The sequence below is a fragment of the Salmo trutta genome, chromosome 29 (genome assembly GCF_901001165.1).
Source record: "Salmo trutta chromosome 29, fSalTru1.1, whole genome shotgun sequence".
In the NCBI taxonomy this organism is placed as follows: domain Eukaryota; kingdom Metazoa; phylum Chordata; class Actinopteri; order Salmoniformes; family Salmonidae; genus Salmo; species Salmo trutta.
The window spans coordinates 44213053-44226031 of record NC_042985.1 but is presented as its reverse complement, the minus strand read 5'-3'; the positions used below and the strand labels follow the sequence as shown (position 1 = coordinate 44226031).

The window sequence follows — 12979 nt, the reverse complement described above, 5'->3', positions numbered from 1 at the left end:
ATTTGATGAACCAACATTCAATGTTGAGGAAACGTTATAATTACTGAACTATATGTTACTAAAATAGATAATTTTAAGTACATTGGATCAAAACTTTACTTATTAACTTCCCTGGGCTAGGTGAGACGCTTGCGTCCCACCCTAGTCAACAGCCAGTGGAATCACGTGGCGCGAAATACAAATACCTCAAAAATGCTAAAACTTCAATTTCTCAAACATATGACTATTGAACACCATTTTAAAGACAAGACTCTCGTTAATCTAACCACATTGTCCGATTTCAAAAAGGCTTTACAGCAAAAGCAAAACATTAGATTATGTCAGGAGAGTACCCTGCCAAAAATAATCACACAGCCATTTTCAAAGCAAGCATATATGTCACAAAAACCAAAACCACAGCTAAATGCAGCACTAACCTTTGATGATCTTCATCAGATGACACTCCTATGACATCCCGTGTGGCTCAGTTGGTAGAGCATGGTGTTTGCAACGCCAGGGTTGTGGGTTCGATTCCCACGGGGGACCAGTACGGGGGGAAAAAGTATGAAATGTATGCATTCACTACTGTAAGTCGCTCTGGATAAGAGCGTCTGCTAAATGACTAAAATATAAAATATAAATATATATAAAAAATAAAAATATATATAAATATTATGTTATACAATACATGCATGTTTTGTTCAATCAAGTTCATATTTATATCAAAAAACAGCCTTTTACATTAGCATGTGATGTTCAGAACTAGCATACCCACCGCAAACTTCCGGTGAATTTACTAAATTACTCATGATTAACGTTCACAAAATACATAACAATTATTTTAAGAATTATAGATACAGAACTCCTTTATGCAATCGCGGTGTCAGATTTTAAAATAGCTTTTCGGCGAAAGCACATTTTGCAATATTCTGAGTACATAGCGCGGCCATCACGGCTAGCTAATTTGACACCCACCAAGTTTGGCCCTGACCAAACTCAGATTTACTATAAGAAAAATTGGATTACCTTTGCTGTTCTTCATCAGAATGCACTCCCAGGACTTCTACTTCAACAACAAATGTTGTTTTGGTTCCAAATAATCCATAGTTATATCCAAATAGCTCCGTTTTGTTTGTGCGCTCAAGTCACTATCCGAAGGGTGACGCGTGAGCGCATTTCGTGACCAAAAATGTCTAAATATTCCATTACCGTACTTCGAAGCATGTCAAACGCTGTTTAAAATCAATTTGTATGCTATTTTTCTCGTAAAATAGCGATAATATTCCAACCGGGCGACGTTGTATTCATTCAAAGGCTGAAAGAAAAAAATGGAGAATTCTCATGAACGCGCATCTCCAGTGTCACTGTTCCCAGCCTGACCACTAACGAATACTCCTGCTGTTCTTCGCCCAGAGACAGGAGACACGTCATTCCACTTTCTGGCGCCTTCTGAGAGCCAATGGAAGCCTTAGAAAATGTCACGTTACAGCAGAGATGCTGTATTTTCGATAGAGATGCAACAGAAGGATAAGAAATTGTCAGACAGGGCACTTCCTGTATGGAATCTTCTCAGGTTTTGGCCTGCCATATAAGTTCTGTTATACTCACAGACACCATTCAAACAGTTTTAGAAACTTGAGTGTTTTCTATCAAAATCTACTAATTATATGCATATTTTAGTTTCTGGGCAGGAGTAAAAACCAGATTAAATCGGGTACGTTTTTTATCCGGCCATGAAAATACTGCCCCCTATATCACAACAGGTTAACTGCCGGCCTCAACACATTACGGAAAGAGATTAACTATATAGGAAGTTCTGGGGACAGGTCATTTGGATACTGGACGGCCAATATATTGGCAGATGCAAACAGATTACCATCTTTAGTGGACAACAGTTCTTAAGAGCTTGAACAAAGAAAGCGGTTTGCGATTTTGCTCATACTGGCTAACCGGCGTTTGAGTTGTGTGGTTGCAATACCAACAGTCCTTTATCTCTGGTACATCTTGGCATGCATCATTCAAGACTAAGTTTAAATTGTGTGCAGCACAATGGTCATATAATGCACAATGTCTCAGGAAGCACTGTCTGGGTTGGCAATACTCTATAAAAAAACAGTTGGGCCCGCAACCTGGACCTACAGCACATGGTGAAAACATTTCTACATAAAAAAGTAATTTTAATAAAAAAGTTTATAAATAGCAGCTAAATATGATATATAGTTATAGATAGTACAATCCATAATGGAAGGGGAAAAAATTAGGATGGACTGTATTATTTGCCATTCATAGATTGCTTTTACAACTTTTTGTCCAAGTTGGGAGAGAGCACGAGGACGACTCATGTCATGCAGGTTCATCTAGTCTATACAGGACTGTTGTATATTCTAAAACATCAATTGGTAGCTACACCGTGTATAGCTTTGTGAAATGTTAGGCTTTGGGCGAACTTGGACCTTGCAGGGTTCCAGAGAAACTGCGTTACACCAGTGCTAGAGGTCTAGAGTGACGGAGCTCTTTGACACATCCGTGTGGCTTGTACCTCTTTTCACAGAGTTCAACCTCTTTTAAATCAGCAGGAGTACTGCACTAATTCAGTTGTTATTCCACTTCGTTCATTATTACGCTTCCATCCACTTTTCCCTTCTATGATTTCCCTGTAGATTACAAGTCGAAAGTTTTACAAACAACAGCCTCAAGAGAACAAAGAGTAAAAAAGAGACTGAACCCAAGCGACCTAGATGAGGTATGATTAACGTTCCACAATCGCTTTAATTTGAGAGAAAAAAAAACAGAAAGAGAGAGCACACGAAAAACAGCCGATAACGAGCGGAGCTGCAATTAAGCAGACAGGCCTTGACTTCAGTTGTAATGCAACGTGTCAATCACTCTGTTGCTACTCCATTTTTGTGCACGAGATGAAGGAGTGCCTTTGTGTGACAGAGAGACTCCAATCCGATGCAGATCTGGTAAAGCTGCAACAATACTGCTTTGTTGCCTGCGACAGAGAACTAGCCCTGGTTCCTGACTGAATTCTCAGCCGTTTATGCAGATGTACAGGAAAATAATTAAACAAATGAATAAACACCATCAGACATTTAGCCTAAAGGGATAAACAGCCATTACCAAATTAAAAGAAAAAACGAATCACAAACTACTACACTTAAAAGGCGAAAGTTAAAGGATGCCAAGCGAAAAATAATGTATTCAGCCTAAGCAAAGTTTATAAGAAAAAAAATAGCTGTTTTTTTTCTATTTCCATATTTTTCCACACCACTACAGGGAAAACAGACACTTCAGAGATAAGATACCCATCACAAGAATGGCTGCTGTATGTTTGATAGTGAGCTTATTGACTGTGTGATAGAGACAGTGTCAGGATTAGAGGGCCTAGGTTTGGGGGTATGGCTGACTCTGTTGTGGGTTACCCATGTCACATTAGAGAGGAGAACACAGACTGGTGGAGGCGGGTGACGGGTGTGTGATGAGGGTTTTGCTCAAAGAGTCATCATGTTCTATCACAAGAGGCCCAAATCCCCCTGGGAGGAAGGGGCCGATCCGCTGGGAATGGAGCTGTACACTGGTGTAATTCACATCATTAAGTAAACACATCAAATGAGAAAGGCTAGATAATATACACGTATTTGTTACTATTAGCATTTGCTGATCCATTAAAATTCTGTTTATTTCCAAGTGTGTGTGTGTGTGTGTATGTGTGTTGGCACAGTCCCAAAGCAGCTAGTCCATAGGCATGTCTAACTGTTGTAATTGAAAGTGACGGACCAAGAAGTACGAGGGGTATGGAAGCCTACACATCTCACATTAGAACTCAGCATCGCTCTATTGATCTTTTCCCATGCCTGGTAACTCATACAAGTATTTTTGGAACTGCACAATCTCATGGACTAGCTACATGTAACTACCAAAATAAAGGAAACACCAACATAAACCAACTGGCCAAAAACTTGTTGAATCAATGTTTTTTCACGTCATTTCAACACCAAAAATCACCAGTATGCGATGACATTGAATCAACGTGGAAAGCTAATTGGATTTGCAAAAAGTCATCAACGTAAGGGCATTGCGGGTTTTTTTCCACCTGGACTTTTAACCTAAATCCAATGACGTGAATTTTCTGGGTTGATTTCACATTGAATTCACTTTAGTTGACAACTTCACCAAATGTAAATCCAAACTAGACATTGAACTGACATTTGTGCCCAATGTGAAGTGTCTTAATAGGGCATTGTGCCACCACAAACCGCCAGTACAGCTTCAATGCGCCTTAGCATACATTCTACAAGTATGTGGAACTCTACTGGAGGGATGCAACCTCATTCTTCCATAAGAAATTCCATAATTTGGTGTTTTGTTGAAGGCGGTGGAAAACGCGGTCTCAGGCGCCGCTCCAGAATCTCCCATAAGTGTTCAACTGGGTTGAGGTCTGGTGACTGAGAGACACACACCCTTTAAACCCCTATGCTCCTTTGAGACCACTATTTCAAAGTCAATGAGATCTCTTCTTCTAGCCATGTTAGCCAAAATAATGGGCACCAGGGCATTTTTAAACAGTGAGGGAAAAAAGTATTTGATCCCCTGCTGATTTTGTACGTTTGCCCACTAACAAAGACATTTTAATGGTAGGTTTATTTGAACAGTGAGAGACAGAATAACAACAAAAAAATCCAGAAAAACACATGTCAGAAATGTTATAAATTGATTTGCATTTTAATGAGGGAAGTAAGTAGTTGACCCCCTCTCAATCAGAAAGATTTCAGGCTCCCAGCTCCCAGTAACGAGCTGAGATTAGGAGCACACTCTTAAAGGGAGTGCTCCTAATCTCAGCTTGTTACCTGTATAAAAGACACCTGTCCACAGAAGCAATCAATCAAGATTCCAAACTTTCCACCATGGCCAAGACCAAAGAGCTCTCCAAGGATGTCAGGGACAAGATTGTAGATCTACACAACGCTGGAATGGGCTACAAGACCATCGCCAAGCAGCTTGGTGAGGTGACAACAGTTGGTGCGATTATTCGCAAATGGAGGAAACACAAAAGAACTGTCAATCTCCCTCGGCCTGGGGCTCCATGCAAGATCCCACCTCGTGGAGTTGCAATGATCATGAGAACGGTGAGGAATCAGCCCAGAACTACACGGGAGGATCTTGTCAATGATCTCAAGGCAGCTGGGACCATAGTCACCAAGAAAACAATTGGTAACACACTACGCCGTGAAGGACTGAAATCCTGCAGCGCCCGCAAGGTCCCCCTGCTCAAGAAAGCACATACATGCCTGTCTGAAGTTTACCAATGAACATCTGAATGATTCAGAGGACAACTGGGTGAACGTGTTGTGGTCAGATGAGACCAAAATGGAGCTCTTTGGCATCAACTCAACTCGCCGTGTTTGGAGGAGGAGGAATGCTGCCTATGACCCCAAGAACACCATCCCCACCGTCAAACATAGAGGTGGAAACATTATGCTTTGGGGGTGCTTTTCTGCTAAGGGGACAGGACAACTTCACCGCATCAAAGGGACGATGGACGGGGCCATGTACCATCAAATCTTGGGTGAGAACCTCCTTTCCTCAGCCAGGGCATTGAAAATGGGTCGTGGATGGGTATTCCAGCATGACAATGTCCCAAAACACACGGCCAAGGCAACAAAGGAGTGGCTCAAGAAGAAGCACATTAAGGTCCTGGAGTGGCCTAGCCAGTCTCCAGACCTTAATCCCATAGACAATCTGTGGAGGGAGCTGAAGGTTCGAGTTGCCAAACGTCAGCCTCGAAACCTTAATGACTTGGAGAAGATCTGCAAAAAGGAGTGGGACAAAATCCCTCCTGAGATGTGTGCAAACCTGGTGGCCAACTACAACAAACGTCTGACCTCTGTGATTGCCACCAAGGGTTTTGCCACCAAGTACTAAGTCATGTTTTGCAGAGGGGTCAAATACTTATTTCCCTCATTAAAATGCAAATCATTTTATAACATTTTTGACATGCGTTTTCCTGGATTTTTTTGTTGTTATTGTGTCTCTCACTGTTCAAATAAACCTACCAACAAAATTATAGACTGATAATTTCTTTGTCAGTGGGCAAACGTACAAAATCGCAGGGGATCAAATACTTATTTCCCTTACTGTACATGACCCTAAGCATGATGGGATGTTAATTGCTTAATTAACTCAGGAACTACATCTGTGTGGAAACACCTGCTTTCAATATACTTTGTATCCCTTATTTACTCAAGTGTTTCCATTATTTTGGCAGTTACATGTATATCTCCAATGTCAAACTATGGCCTACCTTTTCTTTCAATAAAGTGCTACAAATGTAATGTGTGTGTGTGTGTATGTGTGTGTGTGTGTTTGCACATGCATGCGTGGGTGCATGCCTTCGTGCGTATGTGCACGCTTACCCGTCGGACACAGTCTATTTTCGACAGCCGTTGCTGAATCAACTTGATCCAAAGGTCAACTGGGATTTCCTAAAAAAAACAAATGCAACAAACAAAACATTTCAATCTCTTGATTGTCATTCCAATACTCACTTCAAAAGGGACCCAAGTTGCCCTCTGAGTGAATCCAGGCCACATCGCAAACAACACAGGAACAACTACTGTATCTCTGATTGGTCTTCCTCAAGAAAGCATAAGAGAAATCTGTCTAATGCTAGATGTGTTGTGGCAACACCAATGGGCCTTTGTGGGGAGTGAATATTGGCTCTGATCTGAGCTAGCAGGGTGTGCTATGAGACACGGCAGGGATGGACTGTGACCAGAAATTGTCCCGGGCACTTCTAATAACACTGCCCCACTATTTTTCCTCAAGGCCCCCACACCGGCACATTTTTTCCCACAGGGCTCCCATTGTGAAGCCAAAATATGACCATTATATGACAAAATGCCCTAAAGTCAGTCAGTTTCTGCCATACAGCATGCAGTGTCTGCACATACTCTTTGAAGTGTCACCTAGAGAGAAGCGCCAGCAGCCAAAAGTGTGAGAATGCTTGCACAGCTTCAAGAGGAGAGTATATCTGAAATCTCCTGCTAGATAGACACGTCTTCAACCCTCTCCCACTTCCATTACCAGATCACGACTTCAGTACTACTCTAGTAAATATATTTATAAAAACAATTAAAAGTAGTTTCACCTCTACGAAAGACATGGAGTTGTATGTATCGAGTGTCTTCGATCCTAATGAATAGTATTATATGGACAAGTATGATCTGATCCTAGATCAGCATTCCTACCCTGAGGTGCTTTATGAATACGGGCCCTGATTCAGAGACACTTATTTCCTTTCATCTTTCTCTCCACCCTGGCTTTTAAATATAATCATCCAAATAGGCCTTTTAAGGTGCAGTTCATTGTCAAGGGAAGGACCTTGAAAGACTGGAGGGGGAAGGATAATTAAAATAATTATACCAAGAGGACATACTTTTGCAGGCCCTGTGAATTCTTCCTCCTCGTTCTCTTATCTAACTTATTTCAGATGTGCTGAGATATTTGCATCCACGTAAGTCGAACAACGTTCTCTTCTACTCTTTTCTCACCTCTTCAAAAGCACAAGAAAGATATCAAAAATACTTGTCATACTTCGATCCCATATTCCATGTGAAGTAAGATCATGGGACAGTGTTATTTCTATCTAATAATTTTCTATTCCACTTTTTTTTTAAAGTAAGGAATGATAATTCAGAAATAAGGTGTCTCTCTAGTTCTTATTGTGTCTCTCTAGTTCTTCACAGACACAATAAAATCACCCAAACTGTACCTGTTGCTTGGCTTTGTATTGTAGTGCCTCCTTTGTTAGGTCAGTGTCTTCCTGCAGAATGTTGCTGTCTGTAATATGGATCACTTGAGTGTGTTCACACAGCTTCCTGGCCTGTGGGGATAAAAATAAATGGCTTCAAAATAACAGGACAAATAGGCTATCAGTTCATAGAGGCTATTTATATAACTTCGCCACCCATGTTGAATTTACCCCCTGTTGAGATAGCTGTGCTACTCTCTAGGAAAAACATAGTGCAAATAGATGTGGTTCGGTGGTTTTATGAATACACGCTGCTACTGTATGATACACTGAGTAGCATAAATATCCGGACAACCAAACCTGGTACAGATGCAGTCTTTTTTGTGTGCACATCACAGCACAGATTTTGACCCAGGCAAGCGCAGCATGATCTGCTGTGATGTGTAAAAATAAAATATGTAAACCTTGGTGAATACTGTATTCAACCCCCTTGACATTTTTCCTATTTTGTAGCCTTACAACCTGGAATTAAAATAGATTTTTTTGTGGGTGTTGTATCATTTGATTGACACAACATGCCTACCACTTTGAAGATGCAAAATAATTTTTTATTGTGAAACAAACAAGAAATAACACAAAAAAACAGCGTGCATAACTATTCACCCCCCCAAAGTCAATACTTTGTAGAGCCACCTTTTGCAGCAATTACAGCTGCAAGTCTCTTGGGGTATGTCTCAAAAAGCTTGGCACATATAGCCACTGGGATTTTTGCCCATTCTTCAAGGCAAAACTGCTCCAGCTCCTTCAAGTTGGAAGGGTTCCCCTAGTGTAGAGCAATCTTTAAGTCATACCACAGATTCTCAAGTGGAAAGAGTTCTGGGCTTTGAATAGGCCATTCCAAGACATTTAAATGTTTCCCCTTAAACCACTCGAGTGTTGCTTTAGTAGTATGCTTAGGGTCATTGTCCTGCTGGAAGGTGAATCTCCGTCCCAGTCTCAAATCTCTTGTAGACAAACCGGTTTCCCTCAAGAATTTCCTAATATTTAGCGCCATCCATCATTCATTCAATTCTGACCGGTTTCCCAGTCCCTTCCGATGAAAAAGTGTTCTCGGGGTGATGAGAGGTGTTGGGTTTGCGCCAGACATAGCGTTCTCCTTGATGGCAAAAAAGCTCAATTTTAGTCTCATCTGACCAGAGTACCTTCTTCCATATGTTTGGTGAGGCTCCCACATGCCTTTTGGCAAACACCAAACGTGTTTGCTTATTTTTTTCTTTAAGCAATAGCTTTTTTTTCTGGCCACTCTTCCATAAAGCCCAGCTCTGTGGAGTGTATGGCTTAAAGTGGTCCTATAGACAGATACTCCAATCTCCTCTGAAGAGCTTTGCAGCTCCTTCAGGGTTATCTTTGGTTTCTTTGTTGCCTCTCTGATTAATGCCCTCCCTGCCTGTTCTGTGAGTTTTGGTGGGTGGCCCTCTCTTGGCAGGTTTGTTGTGGTGCCATATTCTTTCAATTTTTTAATAATGGATTTAATGGTGCTCCATGGGATGTTCAAATTTTCTGATATTTTTTTATAACCCAACCCTGATCTGTACTTCTCCACAACTTTGTCCCTGACCTGTTTGAAGAGCTCCTTGGTCTTCATGGTGCTGCTTGCTTGGTGGTGCCACTTGCTTAGCGGTGTTGCAGACTCTGGGGTCTTTCGGAACAGGTGTATATATACTGAGATCATGTGACACTTAAATAAAGTCCACGTGTGTGCAATCTAACTAATTATGTGACTTCTGAAGGTAATTGGTTGCACCAGATCTTATTTAGGGGCTTCATAGCAAAGGGGGTGAATACTTACACCACCGCTTTTCCATTTTTATTTTTTTTATTTTCTTTGAAACAAGTTCTTTTTTTCATTTCACTTCACCAATTTGGACTATTTTGTTCATGTCCATTACATGAAATCCAAATAAAAATCAATTTAAATTACAGGTTGTAATGCATCAAAATAGGAAAAGGGGAATGAACACTTTTGCAAGGCACTGTAGACTAGCCTTCAATGTTTAAATGCTTGTTGGGACCATGGGAGGTCTACCAGTTGTGACACTGTTTCAGGTATTGGGCCATTTCTGCTAGCCTTTATAAGGGAAGTGGAAGTAAGCCATTTTGGGAAGTCTCTCGAGAAAAAATGGCGGAAGTGGAAACACTGTTTGAGTCGGATGGCGCATTAAAGTTAATGGAAACGTGTGGAAAATTGTAGCATAGATCTTTTTAGCAAAACGGGCTTAAGTTGTTAATGAAGACAAACCTCGGTCTAATAATGCCTCGTTCCTTGTTGGACTACATTTCATTGGATAAGGATGTGTTTTTTGGAGACCCTTTTGTGGTCAAGAAGATGGTGGAGGACACAATGGGAAAGGTTGAGTCTATCAAAGTGACCAGGAGTGGTATGGTGTTGATTTATTGTATGTCATAAGAACACACTGACAGCGCATTGTGTCTCGGGGAATTATCGGAGTATGAATTAGAAAGCTTTGATTTCCTGAACAGGGCACCGGTAAAATGTGTCATCTCCGGCGTCGTGGTGGAAATTGAGGATGAAAATCTAAAGCACAACATACCAGGAGTAGTGGATGCACGTCGAATGAACTGTATGGTGAATGGAAGGAAAGAGGAAAGCCTATCAGTGCTATTGCTATTTGATGAAGAGTCTCTTCCGACACATGTAAAGCTGGGGTATATGAGATATGCGGTGAGAGCATACAGCATGCAAACAGACCGTTGCAGTGTCTTAAATGTAAAACGTTTGGCCATGTGGCAAGTGTGTGCATACAAAAGAATAGAAGAATGGAATTGAATAGAAGAATTTCCTCATTTAGCAGACGCTCTTATCCAGAGCAACTTACAGTAGTGAATGCATACATTTCATGGAATTGTTATTATTATTTTGTACTGGCCCCCCGTGGGAATCGAACCCACAACTCTGGCGTTGCAAACATCATGCTGGCGTTGCAAACACCATGCTCTACCAACTGAGCCACAGGGAAGGCTTAAAAAGAGTTGTGGAAGAGTCAGAGGATACACAGTGCTGCAATTGTGGTGGGAACCACATTCCCAAGTCCCAGGAATGCCCTGTAAGGGTGAAGCCGGGCTGTCCACCAGGTCACCTATGCAGAGGCAATGCAAATAGCGGAAGGAGCTAATGAGAAAGAAATGGTAATGGATGCCCTGCAGCCTGCAGAAAGTGTTGTTCATCAGTTGAGGGATCCTGAAGTACTGATAGTGAAGAAGGTGGTTATTTCTTGCATTTATTGCGCAGGTGATAAATTGTACAAGTCAAACCCCCCCCCCCCACAGTTTTGCTTCCCCATAAACATAACAAATGGTATATGAATTACCCTGCAATATAGTGCTGCTGGTAGCACAGGACAGAGGTTATATGCCAGGTGTGCGCTCATGATCTGAGGAGGGGTGAGGGGGGTAGCTACAGATAGCTTCGAAGCTAGTTACGTTTTGGTAGCGGCGCATCCCCCACGCCGCCTGTTGATCAACAAGATTGAGAAGAGCCAGGGCCTAGCACCAGCAGCACAAGGGTAACATCACAACAAGCACCTGCACCTCAATTACCCCAGCCACTAGCACCTGTTGAATCTAACCAAAACTGAACTAGTGGAACCAGAGTTTATTGTGCACATTCCTGCAAAGTGAAATCACAACCACAGCCAGCAACAGCAAATGGACCCCACTCAGTGTTCTTCAAAGGTACAGCGGGCCTTTGTTAGCAATGCCGACTGTGCTGTTGGCAGTGAAACATGATTAACATTTTTGGAGCATCTACAGCAAAGTGCAAATGTGTTCTCCATCCTGAATAACATATTCAGTGAACACAGACTCTGAACAGAGAGCATGTTACATCAATGAAAAGCTCAGATTGTCCAGCTGGCAATTGAGAGGGACCTGACAAGTACATTTAGCCAGGAAGGAGAATGGAATCAGAAACTTCTCATGAGGTTCAAGGCAACTCTTCTAAATGGTAAGCTACAACCTTTATCTTCATTAGCATACTGGTAATTGTTCGGAATTTCAGATGACTGACGTGCCCAAAGTTACTCAGGCCCAGAAGCTAGGATATGCATATACTTGGTAGCATAGAAAACACTCTGAAGTTTCTAAAACTGTTAAAATAATTGCTTTGGGTACAACAGAACTGATATGGCAGGCGAAAACCCGAGGAGAATCTATCCGGAATTCTTTTTTGCTGAGGTCACAGGCCATTTCAATGCTAGCCTATGGGAAATACAAATAGATAGGACCCAGATTGCAGTTCCTATGGCTTCCACTAGATGTCAACAGTCTTTAGAAAGGGTTACAGGCTTGTTTTTTGAAAAATGAGCAAGTAGTTGTAGTTTTTCCAAGGTCTCTCTCATTAGAAAAGTAGTCTTGTTGGCGTGTTATTTATCTTCCCTATTGAACATACTATTCTCCATCTTAAATATTATTGCTTATTTAGATAGAGTACCTGAGGATTAATTAGAAACATCGTTTGACTTGTTTGGACGAACTTTACTGGTAACTTTTTGGATTAGTTTGTATGCATGTTGAATGAGTGGATTTCTGAGATCATTGGCGCCAAACTAAACCGACTTTTTTGGATATAAAGAAGGACTTTATCGAACAAAAAAATGATTAATTGTGTAGCTGGGACCCTTGGGATTGCAAACAGAGGAAGATCTTCAAAAGGTAAGTGATTTATTTAATCGCTATTTGCGATTTTGTGACGCCTGTGCTGGTTGAAAAAGTATTTTGATGTGGGGCGCTGTCCTCAGATAATCGCATGGTATGCTTTCGCCGTATTGCCTTTTTTGAAATCTGACAACGCGGTTGGATTAACAAGAAGTTAAGCTTTTAAATGATGTATGACACTTGTATTTTCATGAATGTTTAATATTACGATTTTTGTATTTTGAATTTCGCGCTCTGCAATTTCACCGGATGTTGTCGCTAGCGGTTCATGCGCCCAAACAGGTTATGATTTATTCCTTGGTTTTTCCTCATGTAAGCCTACTAGTTGTTGCACAAAAAAGTTACGTAATGTATAGTTTAGACCTTTGCTTTTTACTTCAATGGATATTTTAGTTGGATCTGTGATTCTTAATGTCATTAGGCTACTTGGTTTTGCATGTGTAATTGCTATTGATAGATATACAGCTTGGCGTTATTTGATGGGTATAGGGACAATGACCAATGTAGCCTAAT

General features: G+C 41.2%; 1 protein-coding gene across 6 annotated transcripts in view; it reads right to left on the bottom strand.

Moving 5' to 3' along the window:
• The window catches only part of ak8 (adenylate kinase 8), an 81444-nt gene that overhangs the window by 54072 nt on the left and 14393 nt on the right, over positions 1–12979 (bottom strand). For all 6 annotated transcript variants that reach the window (XM_029722309.1, XM_029722310.1, XM_029722312.1 and 3 more), the window contains 2 exons: positions 7754–7864; positions 6396–6464 (listed from right to left, as the gene is read on the bottom strand). In XM_029722309.1, coding sequence (XP_029578169.1) covers positions 6396–6464; positions 7754–7864 — 180 coding nt within the window. The remainder of the gene's footprint in view (positions 1–6395; positions 6465–7753; positions 7865–12979) is intronic.